This window comes from Narcine bancroftii, chromosome 12 (genome assembly GCF_036971445.1).
Source record: "Narcine bancroftii isolate sNarBan1 chromosome 12, sNarBan1.hap1, whole genome shotgun sequence".
NCBI classification, from domain to species: Eukaryota; Metazoa; Chordata; class Chondrichthyes; order Torpediniformes; family Narcinidae; genus Narcine; species Narcine bancroftii.
In genome coordinates, this window is record NC_091480.1 from 86,847,683 (window position 1) to 86,872,866 (window position 25,184).

The window sequence follows — 25,184 nt, forward strand, 5'->3', positions numbered from 1 at the left end:
CGAAGTACTCGAGATGGCAGAGGCCGACAGCATTGAATCCACGCTGCTGAAGACCCAACTGCGCTGGGTAGGTCACGTCTCCAGAATGGAGGACCATCGCCTTCCCAAGATCGTGTTATATGGCGAGCTCTCCACTGGCCACTGTGACAGAGGTGCACCAAAGAAGAGGTACAAGGACTGCCTAAAGAAATCTCTTGGTGCCTGCCACATTGACCACCGGCAGTGGGCTGATATCGCCTCAAACCGTGCATCTTGGCACCTCACAGTTCGGCGGGCAGCAACCTCCTTTGAAGAAGACCGCAGAGCCCACCTCACTGACAAAAGACAAAGGAGGAAAAACCCAACACCCAACCCCAACCAACCAATTTTCCCCTGCAACCGCTGTAACCGTGTCTGCCTGTCCTGCATCGGACTTGTCAGCCACAAACGAGCCTACAGCTGACGTGGACATTTACCCCTCCATAAATATTCCTCTACGAAGCCAAGCCAAGAATGTGAATGGAAAGCAAAAGATTGAGAACCACTGCCCTAAACTCTCTTTGCAGGACCTCCTCATCCTTTCTACCCACGTTATTGGTCCTTACATGGCTGCTCTTCCTCCCTCCTGACAATACCGAGAACTCGATCTGAGATATCCTGGCTCCAGCGAGGCCACAGACCATCCAGGATTCTCGATCTTTCCCACAGAAGTTCTTCTCTGTGTGGTGGAACATGGTATTGCGGGCACATTCCCCACTGAGCTGGAAAGGCTGGCCCGCCTGCGGAACTGGTAGCCCCTCCCCCTGTAGCCTAATAAAGGCCGTTAGCCCTAGACTCCTCCCCATACCTGCCCTTGGACTTTTTTTTGAATATTTTATTTAAATTATAAACAACCATGATTACACCAATATAATAAAATACAAATATATCCTTAAATTTAACATGGTATATATATATAAATAAAACAGGAAAAAAACCCTTCTATTCACCCCTAATCCCTACAATGATACACCCCCCTCCTCCCATCTCTAACCCTATTTACCCCAATTACCCTTAAAAAAAGAAAAGGAAAGGAAAAAAAAGAGAAAACTAAAATAAGAATTGATTGTGGTTCTCGAGCAGTGATTCTCAACCTCACTATATCCAGATCAAAATCTTCAAATCTTCCAATTAAAAAAATCCAAATATGGGCTCCAAACCTTCCCTGGCTCTGGAACGGTCGGGAATTCTGCACATACGTGGTGATGAGGAGCACGACTTGTGGAGATCCTTCCACCCACGCTTGTAGTGGCCCCTTTCTGATCGGACCAGGGTTTAGGGTTGGCAGCGCCTGTACCAGCGAACCCACGGGCAGACTTACCTGCCCTATCATACTTCTGGGGTCTTTTCCTGCCTTCCACCACAATTCCAATACTGTGGTCCCTCGCCATCTCTGTCCTCGGATGCACGTGCATGCTAGTCGTCCCCAGATTCCATTCCTCAGAAAGAGTCTCCAGGTGGTCGGGAATGCGCATTGGAGCAGAAGCTGCTTCCATCCTCTTTGGCTTGGCTTCGCGGATGAAGATTTATGGAGGGGTATGTCCACGTCTGCTGCAGGCTCGTTGGTGACTGACAAGTCCAATGCGGGACAGGCAGGCACGGTTGCAGCGGTTGCAAGGGAAAATTGGTTGGTTGGGGTTGGGTGTTGGGTTTTTCCTCCTTTGTCTTTTGTCAGTGAGGTGGGCTCTATGGTCTTCTTCAAAGGAGGTTGCTCCCGCCGAACTGTGAGGCGCCAAGATGCCCGGTTTGAGGCGATATCAGCCCACTGGCAGTGGTCAATGTGATAGGCACCAAGAGATTTCTTTAAGCAGTCCTTGTACCTCTTCTTTGGTGCTCCTCTGTCTCGGTGGCCAGTGGAGAGCTCGCCATATAACACGATCTTGCAGAGATCCTTGTAGCTATCATATTAGTTTATTAAATTGTACTGACAATAACCACACCAGCAGTGCGAGTATAAGACAGCTTTAATAAACTAATAGGTACACTAAGAGGTCATCTCTCTGCAAGACGAACCTGGAAGGCTAGACTGTAGCTCTGGATTGCTTTATATATAAGATCACTGGGATGACCCGTGGTGAGCTAGTGGTGCAATTACATATCACCACAAAGATCTCCACCTCCCCTCTTTATTTCATCTCCCCATTGTCCTTTCCTTATCTTGTCCCACCTATTACCAACCATCTCCCGTCTCTACCCTCCCCCCCTTCACCCTTATCTCCATCTTCTCTATTTATGATTTCACCTACCGCCAACCGGCCTCTCACTTTTTACCTCTGCTGTGCCAAATGCCCATCTTACCTATCCCCTCATCCCCCCGAACCAATTCCACCGATTACTCACCAACCTCTGCCTCACTCCTCCCTCTCTCTACTGGCTACCACCCCTCTACATTGAGTCCTGATGCATTGTTGGACTCTTCAATCAGCTTTCTTCCAACCATTTGTTTATTGCTTGATTATTTATTTACATGTTGATTTATTCATGATCACTCATAACCTGATTAATGTTCTCTCAGAGCAGATTGATTGGGTGTGGCTACGAGAAGGAGATAAGAACATTATATTTTTACTAATGCATAGTTTTAGTATGTATTACTAATTGTAATACAAAACTGGGACTTTAATTGTTAGGCTGGAAAGCTGTACATGCGTTTAAACAAGATTGTCTGCATTATTCGGATTGTGCTGCAATAGCAAAACCTGCTGGAGCAGGTCACTCCTGCACCTGCAGAAAGTAAAGAGGAACCAACATTCCGGGTCTGAGCCCTTCATCACGGTATGAACAAAAAAGCAAGGAGGCGTCTGACTGAAAAGGTGAGGAGAGGGGCAAGGAGAGGAGAGGAGAGAGGAAAGGGGAAGGAACGTTGGCAGTAGGTGTCATAAGTAGATAGAGGTGGGAGCATAGAAAATAAGCTGTTAAGTATTGGGGGAGGGGGTAGCTCCGAACAGAAAGGGAAAGGGGGTGGAGAGCTAAGTGAAAGGAAACAACGAGACAGGGAAGGAGAGAGACTTGGGGAAGTGGCTTAACAGAAACTGGAGAAGTCGATGTTAATGTTGTCTGGTTAGAGAGTATCCAGACAGAATATCAGTTATTATTCCTCCAGTTTGCATATGGCCTCATCGACAGTGCATGAGACAACGGATAGATATGCCTGTGTGGTAATAGTATGTGGAATAGTATATACTGTTATTGCAATGAAACAAACTCCCAATCTGAATCCATTGACTCAGGTGTAGTGAAGGCTACACCAGAAGCATTGAACACACTAGATGACACTTGCAGTTTAACATAAAATGTTGCTTCACCAGGAAGAACTGATTGGGGCCCAAATAGTGGTGAGAGAGAAGGTATATGCTCAAGTGCAGAATTTATTGCAGTCACAGGTTTCCCATGGACGCTCTGATTTCCATATACATACGGATTCGTAGGTCATTTGACCACTGAAAATTGCTCTCGGTATATAGGTGAGCAAGGGGGATGTTGATGCAAATGTGGGGGGAGGGGGAAGGGTGGGGGGAGATGGGATCTGAGTAACGTGGGTGTGCGATGGTGAGTGAAGACTTGGTGAAGATTGCACGCTGGGTCTCGGTGACTCATACACAGTATATGTGCTCCTTGTCAAAATTAGTTTAAGAATCCTTGCCTTTACCACCGTGGAGCAGGAAATTATCCAAAGTGAACAATGGGAGGAGGGGAGAGAAGGGATTTTAATTGTTAGGCTGGAAAGCCTAACAAGCTTTCCTCTTTTTAACCAAGAGGACCAAAGTAAGTATGGAATATCATCTACTGGATTTATGAAGCATTGTATTTCATGGAAAACTGCTCCAGAAAAGGAAGGAATATACCCCGTTCGACATTAACCAGGCTGACCTTAAAAGTCATGAGTAAAACACGAAAGTCTTCAGGCACTGTGGTTGAAGTAAAAAGACAATGCTGGAGAAACTCAGCAGGTCAAACTGTGTCCTTTATGTAGCAAAGATAAAGACACAGAACCAACATTGAGAGGGCTCAAGCCGAAACATTGGTTTTGTATCTTTACTACATAAAATATACTGTTCGACTGGCTGTGTTTCTCCAGCACCGTGCTTTTATTAGCATGGATAATGATTTAATTAAGTACTTGGAACTAATAAATATATCAGATTCAGGCGTAAAAGTTAGATAGGAAATGCTCACGAGGAAAGCAGTATTAATAATGGTTTAAAATGAACAGAAGTTAAGTGAATAATATTATGAAATGGTAATGAAAGGGCAGGTAAAGGGGAAGTTCAAGGATATCAAATTGAAGCAGGACATAGAGTATATGAACAAAGTGTCAGAGTGGAGGATGTTAAAATTATTGAGCCAAACATGAAGGAATACCAAAGTGAACAAAATTAACTGATGGGACAGGTTTAACCTGGAGGTTGTGCCTCAGAATACATTGTTCTTGCAATGGCTACCAGCAGTCAAGTCTAGGAACTAAACACATCGGGGTCATAAGGCCCTCAGGAAAGACGGGAGAGGGGGAGAAATTGTTGAAGTAAATGGAGCTGAAATAGCTTCAAGATGAGAGAGAATATAATGAAAAGGAATGCAATGGTTGGGATTGTGTCGATAGATTTTAAAAATTGGAGAAGGATTGAAGATTGTTGAAGTGGCAAAGTTCATGGGTATGTTGCCTGAGTGCTCCACAGGCCAGGAGTTCTATACCAGCTTAAGGTCCATCTGCATGGATTTCAGATATTCACCCTGTGACTTAGTGGTTAAGCACTAGAGCCTGATGAAAATTCATAAATGTTAAATTCTGTGCACAGTATAAGAATTGCCTGATAACAGTGAAGTTGGAAAAGTTAGAAGTGAATGAATGGACTATTAAAGCAAAGAACTTTCCTGAACTTACACACATTACAAACATGTGTGCTTAGAATTAGAAGGGGGTTAAGTTAGCTTAAGTTAATAGTAATAAATTAAAGTTTGATCCTGCTTTTATGTTTAAATAAAATTAAAAGCAACTTTTGTTTAAGTAACTATTTGTCTTCGTGAATTTTTATTGCTATTGGGTTTTTGGGTCCTCTGGGCTCGTAACAAAGTGAGGGATTGTCCTTTTCGGATTGAAATAGTTAAAGTTTCGGGATCTTAAACCTTTGAAGTTTTGCGATTTATTAGTTAATTGGTTTTTTTCCAAGCTAATTTAAAGCTTGTGTGTATGAAAGAACAGCAGCAATGGATGTTAGTACATTTTTGTAACAACCATCATCTGTGGAGCTGCAGAGAAAAATAAAAGAGGAACTAATGGTCATTGCTAAGGAATTGAAGCTGGCTGAAGTTAAGCATTGGATGAAGAAAATACAAATACAAAGGATTTGAATGAAATTTTATGTAGGTGAGGGAGAATTTGTTAAGAAAGACTTCGACAATTTTCCGGAGGATAGATCTATTGAATTGCAATTGGAATTAGAGAAATTGAGTGGGTAGAAGAAAGAGTGCAATGGGTTTGAATTGCAGAGACAACAATATGAGTTAGATGTAGCTGAAAAATCGAGGGAGGATGTTGAATGAGACAGTCGGTTTCAATTAGAGAAGTTAACAATCGAGATGGAATGAGGTGAGAGAAGTGTGGCTATAAATCCTGGGAAGAGGTTTTTGGCTAGTACAGAGGTAAATTTAGTTCCTCCTTTCAGTGAGAGAGAGATATATAGATACATATTTTCAGCTTTTTGAAAAGGTTGCTGAGAGCTCAAGATGACCAAAAGAAAAATGGCCTCATGCTCCAATGTATTGAAGGGAAAAGCATGAGTTGCATACTCTAGTTTGACTACATATAAAATGGCAAATTATGATACTATTAAACAAGCTGTATCAAAAGCTTATGAGTTGGTTTCAGTTGCATATAGACAAACATTTAGGAGTTTGGTGAGAACATGGAACCAATCTTATATGGATTTTGCTCTGGGAAAATCTGTATATTTTGACCATTGGTGTGCCTCAAAAGGAATAAATAATGACTTTGACAGATTAAGAGAATTGATACTAATTGAGGAAATTAAAAGGTGTGTTCTCAATGAGATCAAATTATACCTGGATGTGAAAGACATGGGGACATGGCAACAAACAGCCAGGTTAGTGGTTCAAGATGCCCTGATACACAAAAACAAATTTCAGAATAGTGAAGCCTTTTCAGAGGGTTAATGTGGAGCAGACTGGTAAACCTGGAATTAAATCTGGGGAGAATATAAAGAAACCTGGTCATGTTCTTGCAAATTATTTAGTGTTGAAAAAGAAACGAGTAAAGGAGATATTACCAGAAGCATGTATTCAGACTATTGAATTTAATGAGAACAAATGTTCCATAGCTGGTAAGGATCAGAGGGCTTGGTTTCAGTAAAGGATGGAATTTCCCAGGTTCCAGTTAAGATTCTTCGAGATACTGGGGCTGCCCAGTCACTGTTGTTGGAGAATGTTTTAACTCTTAATCAAAAGACGGACACAGGAGAGATGACTTTGATTAGAGGTGTTGGAGGTGATGTAGAGTCAATATCTCTTCACAACATAGTGTTGAATTCAGAATTAGTTAAAGGACCAGTTGTAGTAGGAGTTATTTCAAAGTTACCTATGCAAAGAGTTTCATTCTTATTAGGGAATGATTTGGTGGAGGATAAAGTTGGGTCAGTTTTGAGATTAACAAATAAGCCTAGAAAGGATGAGGTTGATGAAAATTGAGATATAAACTGCATATGCTGTAAAAAGGTCTTTGTCTAAGAAAATAATGAGAACAGAGTAAGATCCAGTTGATAGACTTGTCCAGTACTTCTGAAATAGTCCAGAAGGAGCAGGTTAAATGTAAGAGTCAAGATTTGTCTTTGTCAAGAAAGAGTTAATTGAGCAACAAAAGACAGATTCTGATCTTGTTGACTTAAGGGAAAAAGCTGTGAATGAGGAGGCGATTAAGGAACTCTGTGGATATTACTGGAAGGGTGAATTGTTAATGAGGAAATGGAGACCTCGTTATGTTCCTGCAAATGAAGAGTGGGTGGTGTTTCATCAAGTAGTAATTTCTAGAATTTACCAGAATGAAATTTTAAATTTGGCCCATAGTACATCTTTGGGTGATCCTCTGGGTGTAAAGAAAACCATGAATAGAATTTTGAAACAATTTTTCTGGCCAGGTTAGAAAATGGATGTTGTAAATTGGTGCCAGACATGTCACATTTGTCAGGTTTTGGGGAACTTGACCAGGGTCCTCCAGTAGCTCCCTTGCAACCTATTCCTTTTGTTGGGGAACTTTTCCCTAGGGTCATTGTGGATTGTGTGGGTCCCCAGCCTAAAACAAAAGCTGAGAATCAGTACTTGTTACGGCATCCAGATTTGCAGAAAGCTATGACATCGAGGAATATTAAATCAAAAACCGTGGTAAAGGCTTTGGAAAATTTTTTCACAGATTTTGGATTATCTAAAGAGATCCAGAGTGATCAAGGAAATAACTTCATGTCTGGGTTGTTTCAGCAGTTGGTTTATGAGTTAGGAATTAAGCAGATCATTTCATCTGCGTACCATCCCGAAACTCAGAGAGCTTTGGAAAGATTTCATTCTACTCTTAAAAATATGATGAGGATTTATTGTCTGGAGAATGGAAAAGATTGGGACGAAGGTATTTATTTATTGTTATTTGCAGCAAGGGAGGCTGGGCAGGATTCACTAGGTTTCAGCCCTTTTGAAATTGTGTTTGGACATCAGGTTAGAGGAGCTTTAATGTTGATAAAAGAACAGTGGGTAAATGAGGATGCGCAGTTGGACTTGCTTGATTATGTTTCTAAATTTAAAGATCGGTTTCAAAACTTGTGGACTTCGGCTCAAGAGAATTTAGAAATGGCTCAGAGTAAAATGAAGTGTTTATTTGATAGGAAAGCTCAAGTGAGAAATTTGAAGACAGGAAGTAAAGTGTTAATTTTGTTCCCAACATGACAATCCTCTGAGAGCGAAATTTTCTGGACCATATTAAGTGAAATTAAAACTGAATGATGTTAACTATGTGATAAACAAACCAGATCATAGGAATACAAACTCAGGTTTGTCATATAAATATGTTGAAACCTTATTATGAGGAAAAAGGTAGTGGAGAACAGTCTGTATTAGAGGTGTTAGTTGTTGCCAGGGTTGAGGAAGTTATGGATCATAAGATTATGGAAACAGAATCTTGTGAGGGTATCCGTAAAGAAACCATTTTGGAAAATCTGAAGGAAAAGTTAGGCTATCTTAAATCACATGAACAAAAGCAGTTGCTTTTCAAATATGCAAATTTGTTTCCAAAAAAGAAATCAGTGATTTGTCATGATGTGGATGTGGGAGAAGCAAGTCCCATAAAACAACACACCTATGCAATAAATAGTCAGAAGAGTAAAATTATAGATCAGGAGGTGGATAGGTGTTGAAAAATGATATTATTAGACCTTTGAACTCAGATTGGAGTTCTCCGTGTTTTATGAAACCCAACACCCAACCCCAACCAACCATTTTTCCCCTGCAGCCGCTGCAACCGTGTCTGCCTGTCCCGCATCGGACTTGTCAGCCACAAACGAGCCTGCAGCTGACGTGGACTTTTACCCCCTCCATAAATCTTCGTCCGCGAAGCCAAGCCAAAGAAACTGTTAGGTTCTGTACAGATAACAGGAAGGTTAATTCAATAACTAAAACAGATGCTTATCGTATTCCTAGAATTGATGAGTGTATTGATAAATCTGGGAAAGCTACATTTCTTACTAAGGTGGATTTGTTCAAGGGTTACTGGTGTGTGTCAATAATAGATAGAGGAAGGATTATTTCTGCATTTGTAACACAATCTGGTTTATATGAATATAACGTGCTACCTTTTGGCATAAAAAATGCCCCTGCAACTTTCCAAAGGATGATAAATTCAATAATCTCTCTCTCACACACACACACACACACACATACACACACAGTAGGGGCCTCCTTATTATGAGGATGGGAATGGGGGCAGCTTGTTGCCATGATGTGGAGATTTTAAATTGTTACCCAGAGTTTCCATTTTGACTCCAGTCATCTCTGACCAAGATGGTTACAATGGAGACTCTGATCTTTACCTTCATCTCTGGATGGTCCACAATCTCATCCTGGCCTGGACTGTCCCTGCCTTGTGAAGCCAGCTTGCTGTGACATAAACTGCCCCTGATGGCAAAATCATCTTTTGCAACCTCTAAGTGATCAAGGGAGGTAACCACTTTAGTGAATCCCTGCTGTTGCCATGTTAAGAGGCAGTTTAAGAGGGTCTGTCTTCTTCTGGATCTCCATCCCATAGGAGGAGGATGGTTCCTTTCAGTCAGTTTGTGGGGTTTGATTTGTGTGCCCTGGAGTGACTGTCCAGGCTGATCCTTGACAGGCTCTGCTTGTCACATACTTGGCAGGTGAGGCCAGGAAGGGCAATGGGGCAGAAGCTCTGTTGTGGCCCTTCCTGTACCTTTCCTCCGTTGCCCCTTTGAGCTTGTTCTCAGCGGTGTCCACACCTTTTTTTCTGATGGCGTCCCTCCACTAAAAGCGATCTAGAGTCAGATCATCCTGTATAGAACATCCTTGTACCATAGTCACTGACCTCCTCATTTTCGGGTACCACTGGAGAATTGGTCGTACATGATGTCCTTGGGCAACCTTCCATCAGACATTCTGACAACATGCCCTGCCTGGCGTAGTTGGACTGACATCACCAAGATTAAAACTGCTAGCATTCCCATTCAAGAAAGGACCTTGATATTGGAGATGATGGATGGAGAGATGATCGCCCAGGCCGACTGCAAGGCATTGGAAAGATGATCGGAGACCTTGACTTGCCAGGTGCAATTGGTCAAGCTGGTGTAACTGACTCTGGAATGTCACACATTCATATAGTAAGGCCTGTATAACAATGGCCCTGTACATTTTACACTTGGTGGCCAAATTGATGTTCTGTGACCAAACCCGATCTTTCAGCTGCTCAAAGGCAATGCAGCCCTTTCTGGTTTTTGACTTAATTTCCACCTAGAGAAACTGAGGATGTTATAGTGGTGCCCACGTAGCAAAACTTGTTGACAGCATTAAGACAAGTGTCATGAAAGTTGGACCTCATAGTTGTAATGTACATCTCCCTCCCTACCACCAGACACCCCCTCCCCCACCCCACCAGCAGCAAAGCCAAAAAGGCAATCTGGGAACTGTATGAGGCTATAAACGAACTGCAGATCGCACACCTGATGGACTGATCATTATCGCTGGTGATTTTAATCAGCGAACCTCAAGTCAAGGCTACCTGAATTCCATCAGAACTTTGCTATGAGAGGGGTGAACACATTGGACCTTGTGTATAAGAGCATTTCTGACACATATCAGGTGGAGCCCCGACCCCACCTCGGATACTCAGACCACATCTCTGTAATGCTGATGCCAGCATACAGACTGCTCATCAGACGCTCCAGACCAGACTGGAAGCAGGTTAAAACTTGGCCAGTGGGAGCCACTTATGCACTTCAAGAGTGCTTTGAACACACTGACTGGAACATGTTCAAGGAAGCAGCAACTGGGGGCAACTGCATCAATCTGGAGGAATATACGGAAACAGTGACCAGCTACATCAGTATGTGTTTGGACGATGTCACTGCGCCTAAGACCATCATAACTCACTCCAGTCAGAAGCTATGAGTGACAGCGGAGGTGCGCATGCTGCTCAGGAACTGAGATGTGGTCTTCTGTGCCCTAGCCATTGCAAGAGCCAAGGTGTCTAAGGCATCAGGGAAGCAAAGCATGTGCAGGCCCAGCGCATTCACAGTCACTTCCTGGACAGCAAGGATATGTGATGCATGTGGAAGAGGATCCAAGACATCATCAACCATAAGAAAACACCATCTATCTCTGCTGGTGATGCCTCTCTCCCAGACGCACTCTTTGAGAAAAATGGCGTTGCAGTGAAGAAAACCACACCCTCTCCTCCAAATGACCAGGTGTTGTGTCTTGCAGTTGCTGACATGAGAGCTAAGTAAGGTTAACTGTGGAAAGCTGCTGGACAGTTTAACATGCCCAGCAGAGTGTTCAGGGGATGTGCGGCTCAGGTAGCGGATGTTCTCACCAACATCTTTAACATCTCCCTGAGAAGCGCCATAGTCCCAATGAGCTTCAAGGCCGCCACCATTATCCCTGTGCCAAAGAAGCTGTCTGAGTCCTACCTCATTGACTACTGCCCTGTCACACTCATGACCATCATCATGAAGTGTTTTAAGAGGTTTGTCATAGGGCAGGTGAAGCTCCTGCTGCCCCCATCACTGGACCCCCTGCAGTTCGCATACAGACCCAACCGCTCTACAGACAATGGCATCACCACCACCCTCACCCACCTGGAAATCAAGTATGTTCAAATGCTGTTTATTGACTTCAGTTCAGCGTTCCACAGTACCTGATAAGGATGATGAGCCTATTGGGTCTAAACACCTCCCTCCGCAATTGGATTCTTGACCTTGTCGGGGAGACCTCAGACAATCCAGATCGATAACAGCATCCCCAAGACCATCACATTGAGCTGCCACTCCCCCCCCCAGGAATGTGGCTGAGTCCACTCCTGTTCACTCTGCTGACCCACGACTGTGCAGCTAAACACAATTCAAGCCACATCATCAAGTTCGCTGATGACACGACCGTGATGGTTGTTGACTTCAAGAGGTCCCGGGGTAGTCAGGGGGTGGAGGGTGTGTGGCCATGCAAAGGACTTAGACAGACGTGTTTTCATCGAGCTCTCCATGAAGAGTATCAAAGAGATGGTTAAAATCTTAAAATTAAGAATTTTTTGGACAAAATAAAAGCTAAGAAACCAAAACAGCCAAGAACAAAGATTGAGGAAGTTTTCACTCAGCCAAGAACATCAAGTGAAAGCCCGGAAGGGAATGGCCTCAGGTCAGCGGACCCTGGCAGAGCTGAAGAGTCGGGACAAGAACTAAATATTATCCTCGAGAAAATGGAAAACTTGAGTAAGCGTCGAAAATGTAATGAGAAACATGTTGAAAGGGTGACTGAAACTAAATAAATCGTTGAAGACTTAATGGAAGGAATGAACCAAGTAGATGTTGACTTGGTAAGAACACAGGATAATCTAAAAGCTTTGGGGAAAATGTGAAGAAATGGGAGTTGGACAGACAAAGTCCGATGGACAAGATCGACCACGGAGAATTTTAGCAGGTGGATTAATGTTTGAATCAATTGGACTGAAAGAAGGAATCGTGGGAAGAGATCTGGTGAACTTCTTTAAAACATGGATCCCACAAGTGCTGGGAGAAGACAAATTCAGAGAAAGATTACATATTGAAAAGGTTCACCTGACCCTTGGACCCAAAAGAGCTGGCGATCAATGACCACGACAGACTTTTGAGTTACCAGGAATGGGAGACAATTCTGGGAGCAGCATATGAAGCAAAATAATCTCAGCTGAGATTGATCATGAGAAAGGAAAGGGTTTCACAATGTAAAAAGACAATTGTATTCCAAAAACTTGAAATATTTGATGATATACCCACAACTCTGATGTTCAAAGTAGCAGAAGATAATTGACAATTTTACAAGACTAAGAAAGAGGTGGAAGACTTCTGTGAAAACTAAGGCTGCCTAAGAAGAGGAAGAATGGGTCTAAGTAAAAGCATTTTTTAAAAAAACTCTCTTGTATTTATTATTGAAAATTAAATTTTATTGAAATGTTCACTGAGAGCTTGGTAAAGAGTGAAAACTTTGGAAAAGTAGTAGCAGAGTGGAGACTCCAGTCTAAGGGGGAGAATGGTGGCCGGAGAGAAGCATTTATAAAAGATGGTGCTAAAGGGAGGGGTTCTTCTTCCTCGAAGGATTGCGTGGACTTTTTTTTTGCAGGCTTTCAGGGTTTCCTGTTTATGTCACCGTCAGGGCAGGGACATTGTATGTGTTTTTTTAAAGGGGAAAGATCACTGTATTATTTAAAAAATTGATAAGGTTTTATTGTTAAAAAATATTTGCTTAAAAATCAATATGGATAGAATGCTAAAATTTATTAGTCTTAATGTAATTGGGATAAATGGTCTGGTGAAAAGGAAATGGAACTTGGCACACCTAAAAAAAATTAAAGGCAGATACAGTCTTTCGACAAACACGTCTTACTAAATCGGAACTTGCTAAATTAAAAAGAGGATGAGTGGGACAAGTAATATCATCTACATTTGTCTCAAAAGAAAGAGGAGTAGTGATTTTAATTAGAAAACTATACCAATAATAATTGACCAAGACCGAAGATTTGTAATGGCACATAGTAAAATTTATGCAGAATCATGGACTTATGAATATCTATGCACAAAATTAGCCTTTCTGAAGGATATCTTTTTAAAAACAGCAGAGAGAAGACAAAATATACTGGTCAGAGGAGATTTCAATTTCTGGCTAGATCCAATATTGGATAAATCAACCAGAACAGCAACAAGGGCAAAGCCTACAAAAATGATACTATCATTTATGAAAGATCTAAATTTAACTGATATATGAAGGCATCTTAACCCTGTAGAGATTATTCATTCTACTCAAGGGTACATGATTTACATACAAGGATTGATTTGTTTTTAAATATCTACCCAGTTAAAAAAGTAGAGTGGTAAAAACATAATATTTTGGCGAGACTTTTATCAGACCATTAACTTTAATTATTGCAATAATGGGGAAACAAGAAAGTGTGTATAGATGGTATCTCAATGCCACACAGTTGAAAAGGAAGGACTTTAATAAGTTTATTCAGAGACAAATATAATTATTTTGTGAAACTAACCTTTTTTCTACTGTTAATAGCTTTTTAATATGGGATATGCTTTAAGCTTATCTTGAGAGAATATGCTACAGAGTTGGATGGCTTAGAGAAAGACATAACAACATTGGAAAAAGAATATCAGAGAACATAAGTACAATAAAAATATAGATTATTAGAGAATAAAAAATAAAACACATTACAAATGTATAGAATGGAAAAAAACTATATTAAAAACTAAACAAAAATATTATGAATTAGGAGAACAGCACATAAAGTTTGATCTAGGCTGGTAAGGGCAGATGAGTAATCTAGAATGATAAATGCATGAAAGCAGAGGCTGATATTACAAAAGATAATCATAATGAAACTATATAAATCAGAATTATTAGGAGATGAAAATGAGATGGACAAATTTTTAACAAATGTTGAACTTGCAAAATTAAAAGAAAGAGGACGAATTAATTTAGATGCCTCTTTTACAAGAGAAGAAATCGAGAAAGCTTTGGCTATTTTACAAGCTAACAAATCTCCAGGGGAGGATGGGTTTCCTGCCACGTTCTCTCGACAACTTAAAGATTTATTGATGCCTCTTATGATGGATGCATTGGACCAGGTGGTGGAGACCCAGACATGCCTGGAATCTTTTATTATCACAGTGCTACTGAAGAAAAGTAGATACCCATGTGAATGGGAAGGTTGAAAACCACTGTTCCTGTCTGAATTGTTACTGAAATATTTTGCTAAAAAAAAAAATTGTCACTGGCCCATTTCCTTTGGAGTCATGAAACCATGCCAATTCTAAATCCATGCAGCCATGGTTCCATGGATCCCCATGCCTCATATCTTTCTGATTGAGACTTTCATGGAGGACTTTGTCAAATGTCTTACTAAAATCCATAGACACCACCTCAACCACTCTAGCTTCATCAATTTCTTTCGTTACCTCCTTAAAGAAATCAATTAGTCATGTGAGGCACAACCTTTCTTTCAATCTTGCTGACGGTTCCTGAGAACACTGTGCTTCTCATGCTCATAAATTCTGTCCTTCAGAATTCTCTCCAAAAGTTTGCACACCACTGGCATAAGATTCACTGGTCTACAATTCCCACGATTCTCCCTATTAAAACAAGAGGATGACATTTGCCATTCTCCAATCCTCTGGCACCTCCCATGTGGCCAGCAAGGATGAAAAGATCAACACTAATGCCCCAGCTATCACTTCCCTTCCTTGCCACAGAAACCTGGGGTATATCTTGTCTACCCCCAGGGACCTATCAATCTAATGTTTTGAAGAAGATTCCTCTTTCCTGATCTCAACATGGTCCAGTTGTTTCATTCTGACACCTTGTCCAAGGTACTTTTCTCTAGTGAATACTGAAGTAAAGTATTCATTTGGGACCTCCCCAACCTCCTCTGCCTCCAGGCACCTGCTGCCTCCTTTATCCTTTATTCTCATCATCCTTCCATTCTTCACATATGCACAGAACATCTTGAGGTTCTCCTTAATCCTACCTGCCAAGGCCTTCTCATGCCCCCTTTGAGCTCCCTTGTCATTTCTTAAGATCCTTCCTGGCGCTGATATAATTCTCATGAGCTCTTCCTGTTATTTGCTTCCTAAATCTAACGTGTGCTTCCTTCTTCCTCTTAATTAGTTGCCTCACCTGTTTTTTCAACCACGGTTCAACCTGTTCCAGTGGGGAAGCCTGTCCAGAATCCCATGCATGTTATCCCTAAACATCATCCACATTACAACTTTGCTTTCTCCCATGAACATCTGTTCCCAATTGACTCTCTCTAGTTCTTGCCTTATCCCATTGTAATTAGCCCTTCCCCAATTAAACACTAACATTTTGTCTGCTTTTATCCTTGTCCATAGCTATTCCCCAAAACACTGCCCCACCCAGAAGTCTGTCACCTGACCAGGTTCATTACCCAGTACATGATCCAGTCTGGTCTTTCCCCTGGTCCACATAATGAGTCAGGAATCCTTCTTGGACACATCTGACAAATTCTGCCCCACCTCTCCCTCTTGCCATTAGCAGGTACCAGTCAATATTTGGGAAGTTTAAGTCTCCCACAACAGCAACCCTGTAATTTCTGCACCATTCCAAAATCTGCCTTTCTGTCTGTTCCTCAGTGTTCCAAGAGCTATTTAGGGGCCATAGACTACTGATAATTGTTCCCTTTCTATTTCTGACTTCCACACACACTGACTCAGTAGACACTATCTCTGCAGCATCCTCTCTTTCTACAGTCATGATAATAACCCTGACCAGTAATGCTACTCCCCACTCCTCTTACCTCCCATCCTATTCCTTTTAAAACACCTAAACCCCAGAACCTGTATCAGCCAATCCTGTCCTTCTGCCAGCCAAGTCTCTGTAATGGCCACAACATTATAATCCTACATACTGATTCATATCCGTGTTCATCTCCTTTATCTCTAATGCTCCTAGCATTGAAAAAGATACAATTCAAACCCTCCAACTGACTACATTTATGCTTCCGCAATTACACATTTGGATCTCAGGAGCATCAAAGCGAGAGGAGAAGCAAAAGCCTTGGGAGGCAGAGAGGTGAGTGTAACTGAGGTGGTTGAATAAAGAGCAAAGAGGCAACTGAAGGGTTAAATAGAATGTTGATTTGTGGGAGTGAGTAATTGAGATGATTAGCGGGGACAAATAAAAGGAAGGGGATTTAAAGAGGAGTTGGCCAATGGGGTGTGGAGTGTGAAGTGGAAAGTTTGGCTTGAGAGGCTTCAGAAGGCTGAGGAAGAGTTCATGTCCAAGAAGGTAAGGTCTTTGATTTTAAGGTAGGAAGGGTTAATGGAGAGAGCTAGGGAAGTGAAATGTTCTGAATGCAACATGTGGGAAATATGGGACAGCATAACTGTCCCTGATGACTACATCTCCAAGAGGTGCATCCAGCTCCAGCTCCTGGGAGACAGTGTTAACAAGCTCCTGTTGGAGCTGGATGAACTCTGGATCATTCTGGAGGCAGAGATAGTTATAGAGAGAGGCTTCAGGGAGACTGCCACCCCTAAAAGGCAGGAGACAGGAAACTAGATGACTGTTAGGAGAAGCAGACGGGGCAGAGCAACCCTGTGGCTGTTACCCTCAACAAGTGTACTGTATTAGATCCTATTTGGGGGGGTGGAAAGAATGATCTTCTATGGATAGTCACATCTCTGGTATAGTGGCTGGCCCCCTGACTCCGAAGAGAAGGTGGAAGGAGAAGAGGAGAGATATGTTAATTGGGGACTCATTGGTTAGGAGAGCAGATAGGGGGTTCTGTGAATGTGATTGAGGGTCCTGGATGGCATGTTGCCTCTCAGGTGCCAGGGTCAGGGATGTCTCTGATCAAGTTAATAGTTCATTATGGAGGGGGAGAGCAAGCAGCCAGGTGTCATGGTTGTTGCAGAGCAAGAATCAACGACCAACACCAGGGTAACGCTTCGGAAGATTTTTATTAGCAAGGTATCTTGGAGCCTAGCACCCAGCCTGAGCTTGCTCTGTTCACAGCCAGTTTTAACAGAGTTTATATACAATAAATGGCAGTGCATTCCTGCATGTGGGCTTCCTGTTGCAGTCAACTTGACAATAATTTATCATTGTCAAAGTTTGGCAATAATTTAATAATTGTTTAACAGAATTCCAAAGCTTATGTCTGCAGATAAGTGTGTTTGCAGATAAATTGCATGTTGAGGTTCCCTGCCTCCACTTAAGCAAAATGCAATTGACTCTTGTATGTTCTTGTAAGCAACTTATGGGTGAACACTTAACCCTTTGTGTTCAGATTTTCCTCCACAATGGTCCACGTGGAGACCAATGACATAAATAGGAGAAGGGATGAGGTCCTGAAGATGGAATTAAAAAGTAGGACCTCCAGGGTGGGAATCTCAGGATTGCTGCCTGTGTCACGCGCCAGGGAAGGTAGGAAAAGGAAGTTGTGGCAGATGAATGCATAGCTGAAGAGTTGGTGCAAGGGGAAGGGGTTGTTTATGTGGAGTTTGCACATTCTCTTGTGACTGCATGGGTTTCCTCCAGGCAGTGGACTTTGATGCCTTCCATCAACAGATGCTTGAAGCATTTCATAATGGTGCGTTCAGTGCCAATGAGTGATAGCCATTGAGGCCTGTTATTGTTGACCTCTTTGGTACTGGGATGATGGAAGCTGCCTTGAAACTAACAGTGGGGATGGACTGCTGTTTTACTTTTCCCAGTATCCAAACAAGTATGTTGTCTGGTTCTACCATCTTGTGTGGGTTTACCTTGGATAGGGTCATCCTCACCCCAGCTACACAGGGGGCCCATTCATCATGGGTTCATCTTCGGCGTCAGCTTGTTCTTATCAAACCTTGCATCAAAGATGTTCAATCTGTCCAGAAGGGACGTGCCATTTTTTTTGATTACCAAGTTGTAACTATATAACCATATAATAATTACAGTATGGAAACAGGCCATCTCTGCCCCTCTAGTCTGTACCATCTAAGTGAACTCCCCTAGTCCCACCTACCTGCATTTTGCCCATAACCCTCCAATCCCCTCTCATCCATATACCTAAATGATTTTTCTGCGACCAGGTCATTCCACTCAGCCACCACTTTCTGACTGATGACGTTCCATCTCATGTTACTTCTAAACTTTTGACCCCTAACTCTTAACTTGTGTCTTGTGATCTGTTATAATTTTGATCCCATGTGCCTCATATAGCCAATGTTGCAGCGATGTCTATGGATCTTCTGTGTGCACCCACCTTTTGCTTTTTGGATTGCACAGAGAAGTTCAGCCCTGACAGATTTTAGTGCCATCTTGTCTCCTGTCCCGAAGGCAGTATCATGAGCTCTGAGAAGTGCCAGAATCTCTGCATCCAACCATGGTTTCTGGTTAGCTCTGGTTGCAAAGCATTGGATCTCCATGGCATCCTCAGTGCACTTTCTAATGTAGCCATGTACTCTTCTGTTTACATGGGCATTGTAGGTGGCTGCATCCTTGAAACAGTTCCAGTCTGTGGTCTCAAAGCAATCCTGTAGCACTGCCACGTTGTGATCTCCCTGCGAACTGGTTTCATTAATTTTGCAAGCAGTCTGTATTCTGGGGTTAGCAGGATGGATATGTGATCTGAGTAACCAAGGAGGGGGAAAGGGCCAGCCTTTGTACACATCAAGGACCTTGGTGTACACCCAATCCACAGTGTCCTCTCCTCTCCTGGCGAATTTGACATGCTGTTGGAACGGTGATAGAACGGCTTTCATGTTGTCATGGTTCAAGTCAATATTGACAATCATAGCACCAATATGGTGGGACATCTGGTCTTCACAGACGGCACCATAAAGCTCCTTCTTTGCTTTCCAAAGGTGGAACGCAAACTGTAGTAATCACCAATGGCTTAGAATTCCCTGAGCAGGTATCCACATTTCACCATCGGGTACTGTATCTGCTGAGCAGGATAGAGACATTACAATAGAGACATTTGTGTACCAGTTCTCATTGATGTAAACGCACAGATCCCCTCCTCAAGGCTTGTCAGAAGCGCCAGCATCTTTATCTGTTCTGAGGGAAATAAGGTCATCTAGCTGGATTTCTGAGTCTGGAATGAAGACCTGGAGCCGCATTTCTGTAATCACCATAGCATAGCAGCCCTGCAGTTCTCTCTGGCTCAGATGCAGACTCGGGTATTCAATTTTCTTCTCCACTGGTCTTGCATTTGCAAGTCAGATTGTTGGAAACCTGGATCTGAAGGGGTTAATTCCAGCTGTGGTAGTGTGTTGTAATGGCAAGAAAATGAGGTCCGAAATTGGATGGCACAGTTAGTGTGGTTAGTGAAATTTTCTCTTTCAGATCTTAAGCAACATCCTTTGTTTATCTAGGTTTACTTATTTTCCTTCAATACAAATTGCATGTGGCACCACAATGGTGTAGTGTGCAGAGCTACGACCTCATAGCCCCAGCAACACTGGAGCACACTGGGCCTCTGGTAGAGTTTCCATGTTCTCTTGTGACTGGATGGGTTTCCTCCAGATGCTCTGGTTTTGTCCCATATTCCAAAAGCGTGCAGGTTGGAAGGTCAATTGTTAATGCGCAATTATCCTCAGTCTGTAAGCAGGGGAAATAATCAGAGAGGGTTGAAGGGGAAATTGGGGAGAATAAACTGGGACTAGTGTAGGAATGCACTGCTTGGTGAATAGAACAAATTTGATGATTGGAAGTGCCTACCTCTGTGCTCCATGCGTTCATGAATCCATGATTTACTTTTTTTTAGCATCCCAATTGATAACAAATGATTGCAAGAATTCTATACAAAATAAATCTATGATCAATTTAGTGCAGTCACAAACCAGACTCTTGTGAACAAGGAGCAAAAACCAAGTTCCTTGAGGTTGAATGAGAACATAAGGAATAGGAGCAGTAGGCGATCTGGCACATCAAGCCTGCTGTTATGATCGGCTCATCTCCATCTACCTGGCTTTTTCCCATATCCCTTAATTTCCCAACTTTGGTAAAAATCTATCCAAACTTGTCTTAAATATATTTACTGAGGTAACCTCCATTGCTTTAATGGACAGCAAATTCACCACCCTCTGGGCAAAAGCAGTTCCTCCTCACCTCCAACCTAAATCTACTATCCCGAATCTTGAGGCTATATCCTCAAGTTCTGGTCTCCTCACCAATGGAAACAACTTGCCTACTTAGCTTTGCCTTTCATAATTTTGTGTTTCTATAAGATCCCTTCTCATTCTTCTGAATTCTAGCAAGTCCCAGACAACTCAATCTCTCCTCATAGGCTAACCCCCTCATCTCTGAAATCAACCTAGTAAATCTCTGCATCACCTCCAAAGCCAGTACATCCTTCGTCAAGTAAGGAGACCAGAACTACATGCCATACTTCAGGTTCAGTCTCACCAGTACCTTGTGCAGTTGCCGCATAACCTCCTAAACTCTATCCCTCTAGCAAGGAAGGCCAACATTCCATTTGCCTTCTTTATAACCTAATGCATTTTCAAACCAACCTTTTATGATTCACATACAAGCACTCCCAAGTCCTTCTGCACATCAGCACGCGGCAATCGCTTGCCATTTAAATAATCTAATCTTCCATTTTTCCTTTCAAAGCAGATAAGGTCACATATTCAAACATTGTACTCCATCTGCCAGACCCTTGTCCACACACTTATTATCTACATCACTTTGCACACCCTCTGTATCCTCTGTACAATTTGCCTTTGCAAATAATCTAGATCGTTTAGGAACAGTTGCAGAAACCAGCACCGATCCCACACTAATTGCCAACCAGAGAAACACCCCTGCATCCTAACTCTGTTTTCTATTGGTTAACCAATCCTCCATCCATGCTAACACATCAGCCCCAACTCTATACATCCTTATCTTCTGTGAGTCTTTTGTGCAGCACCTTATCAAACGCCTTCTGGAAATCCAGGTAAGCAACATCCATCCGCACCCCTTTATCTACTGCGCTGGTTATATCCTAAAAGAACTCCAGAAAGTTTGTCAAAGTTTGACATCCAAGTTAGGCTGCTGATGTATCAACAACAAAGTCTGACAATATTGGTCTCCGGGCACATACAGTGAGCACAGCATAGGGGGCATATCAATGGTTCAATCAAAATTTGAACTGAACTCTCATTCAGACTATTTAATATTCATTAACCATTCTTTCTATTTACACCTGTCTGCACCCAATTGTTACCAAAAATTGCTTAATCTAAAATCAAGGGTGCAAACTTTGAAGAACTGTTCCAATTCACAATGAGCTCGCGAATAATCATCATTTCTTGCATTTTCAGAAACTCTGACCTATTATGGAGAAAACAATGAAACTAAAAGGACAAACATCCGTGGAAAGAGTTCTACCAAGCAAAATTCATATTTATAAATCTAAGATAAAAATAAGCATCATAATCTTGAGTTTTATTTCAGTGACATCTATTTCTATTGTTTTTAGACATGCGAGTAAATCTAAAATGGAAGAAAATAAGTATCCAAAAGCTGTAATGGTGGATTTAAAAAAAGATAATGATGTACAATTAAAGATGATTCCAAAGGGAATATGGACAATAAATTCTATTGGAAGACTTGGCAACCAGATGGGGGAATATGCAACACTCTATGCTTTGGCAAAGCTGAATGGTCATCAAGCCTATATTTTGCCTTCCATGGCCAATTATCTGTCTCCTCTCTTCAAAACTACCCTTCCGACCCTCCATGAAAGTTTGATCAAAAAATTACGTTGGCAGGGTTATCCTCTACATGACTGGATGGAGAATGCGTATTACAATATTCCGGGGAACTATCGATGGCTCTCGGGATATCCGTGCTCCTGGACCTTCTATCATCACTTACGAGATGAAATTCTCCGAGAATTCACCTTTCATGACTTTATCAAGGAAGAGACAAATGCATTTCTCAGGAAAATTAGTGGGGAACGGAAGAATATCACATTTGTTGGTGTTCATGTTCGAAGGGGCGATTATGTAAGGGTCATGCCAAATATTTGGAAAGGGGTCATAGGTGATAAGAAGTATTTAGACAAAGCAATGGATTACTTCAGAAATAAATACAAAGATGCAATTTTTGCAGTGACAAGTGATGGAAAGGATTGGTGTAAGAAGAACATTGATAATGCCAGAGGAGATGTTTTCTTTTCAGAAACTTCAAACAGTCCAGGTCAAGACCTTGCCATCCTTGCTCACTGTAATCACACCATTATGACAATAGGAACATTTGGCTACTGGGCAGGCTACCTGGCTGGGGGGGAGACCATTTTCCTCGATAATTTCACTCTGCCTAATTCACCATTTCTGAAAGTGTTTAAGTATGAAGCAGCTTTCTTACCTGAATGGATTGGCATTCCTGCTGATCGATCACCTCTACTGAATTCAACAAAATTAAGTAAAGCAAATTAAGCTTCTTTAATTGTATGCTTTGTGATGCAGCAGTTAGTGTAGGGGTCTCCAAAGTGATTAATTTCAACCCCTGGGGGCTTGATAGGGCAATCCGAGTGATCAATAAATGCCAATGGGTTAAAAGGTTGTTGATAAATGGTTTTGGGGGGGTGGGTCTTCATTAAACTTTTGCGGTCAAAAGCTGGGGTGTGTCTATGGAAAATAGCACCTATGGCAGGGGTGGATAACCTCTCGAAAGTTGGCCTTGGTGACTCCATGTTATATTTGTCTTCGGCCTCTTAATAAGTAGAGAGTGAAGGAGTGATGGAGCAGAGAAAGAGATGTATGTCCAGTGCCCCCACCACCACCCCCCATCTGGTGCTGCAAGGAGTCCATGCCTTGCAGTCCATGAGGGATCAAGGGTTCTATGAAGGGGTCAATGATCTAAATTTTGGCAGATACCTTTATTGCTCTAATGTCAGTAGGCATCTGTCATCTTAAGAATTTATCCAAAAGACTAAAATTTTCCCTGAACAAAGAGAAGATGTGTTGGGCTCAATGAGTCAGTCAACATTTCTGGTCGAAACCCTTTATCGAGACTCTACTTCTCTCATTTGACCAGTGCCCTCCATGGGTGATACCTGGCTCTCTGAGTCCCACCAGATTTTCTTTGTTCACTCAAGATTTCAGCTTTTGTGTTTCTCATGTGCATTAACTATTTTCAGCTCATAGATTCAAGAAATAATTTCTGGTACAATGGTACAATAAAGTTGCTGTGTCCAGATCTTGTAATGGTAAATGAAGACAATAATTAAATAAATAAATTTGTATGACAATTTTTTTGAATGTAGACTGCAATCATTCTGAGTTGAGGAAGAAATTATAACTTTTAATCAACCTCACAAGTTAAAAAAATTGTATTACTGAAAAGGTCTTTGGAAATCTCTAACTGATGGTAATGTAATGTTATTCTTCATCCTTCCTATGAGTTCTGCACCATCTTGAAACAACATTTATCATCCAAGTCTCCTCCTTTCCCAGTGCAACATCTTCCTGAAATCTGTCTCTGCTCTTCACCTTACCCCATGAGGCACTGTCTTCCCCTCCAAATGCAAATACTCTGAAGAACCTTCTTTTAGTCACAGGTCCTGTTCATGGAAGATGGTTGGACGTCAATCAATCACTGCAGTCTCAGGATTTCCTCAGAGAAAAGTTTGACCCTCTATCATGTGGTCACAAGTGAGGATCAATTCCATGCAAAGCTCATCAGCATTCAAGTGGTAAGACCGAGAAAATAATTATAAGTCATAAAGATATACAGCACCGAAAGAAACCTCTCTGCCTAACTGATCTCTGCAAACCAAGTTGCCTACCTGAGTTAAACCCATTTGCCAGTATTTGGCCCATAGCACTGTAACCCTTTCCTATCCAGGAACCTGTCTCAAAGTATTTTAAACATTGTAATTGACTCTCCAGTGTTGCCCATGGCTCACAACCTGGAATGATGCTAGGGTTCAATCTCAGGGGAAAAAGAGAGCGAGCTGGAAGGGCCTGCTCAGGTACGGCCAAATGAGGGAAGATGTTCAAGCGAGCTAATTGTAGGGTAGGCTAACATTGATTGACTTTCGACCTGCCTGGCCAGATGACCCTCCAGGAGCACGCACATGGATTATCATTTGTTTGCAGCAGTTTCCTATCCAACCTGTTGGATAATTGTCTGTGCTCCCCTTGCTATGTTACTAATTACTCTTTCTCATTGTAACTCCATGCTGTGCAACTGAACTCATGCCCTGATACGTTGAATAACTGTATGAGTATTAGAGTTGTCTTGCTAGAACCCTTCATACTGTACCAGGTAATAATGTGACAATAAACTTGAACATTAATGCAGCTCCAAAAATAATCAAGAGCTTGATACCACCATAAATATTTCCTCTATCACAGGTACACAATGGCTACAGTGTACGTCATCAACAAAATGCATCTTCCACCACTGAGAATGCTAAGTGAAGGAGGCATACGGTAAACACCACCACTTCTGACCTCATTCTGTAAATAGCAGTTCAGGAGCATCTTCACCACCCTCCTCCTGTCTAAAAAAAAACACTCATCTTAACCCCCCCCCCAAAAAAAAATCACTTTTATTCATCACCACTCCTTTTAATTCATCTTCTTGAGGCCATAGAGGAATGAACAATAAATTTTCATACACAGTGGCCTCCTCCAAATTTGAATAAATGATGAAACCTTTTTGTTCAGATCTACTTTTTAACCTTATTTCTTTACTCAGGCATTTGATCTCTTCATTAAGAACCACTTGCACAGCCTGCTCTTGTAAATATAATACATCATACAGGCTCACAACTAGTAAGCTAATACATTGCGCCCGTCAGATTTATGCCCAGGAGCTCTTCTCTCATCTTCCTTTTATCATTTGAAGTTTAAAACAAATAGTGGATTCAGATATGGAAATGCAAGCGCACTGATAACTGACTT

At 41.9% G+C, this 25,184-nt stretch overlaps 1 protein-coding gene across 1 annotated transcript; it reads left to right on the forward strand.

Annotated features, from left to right (window-relative positions):
• Positions 1 to 2,722: 2,722 nt before the first annotated feature.
• LOC138746433 (galactoside alpha-(1,2)-fucosyltransferase 2-like) lies at positions 2,723 to 23,524 on the forward strand. Its single transcript, XM_069904611.1, has 2 exons — positions 2,723 to 2,831; positions 21,591 to 23,524. Exon 2 carries the CDS (start codon positions 21,606 to 21,608, stop codon positions 22,707 to 22,709), a length of 1,104 nt encoding a protein of 367 aa, XP_069760712.1. The 5' UTR covers positions 2,723 to 2,831; positions 21,591 to 21,605; the 3' UTR covers positions 22,710 to 23,524.
• Positions 23,525 to 25,184: the final 1,660 nt, after the last annotated feature.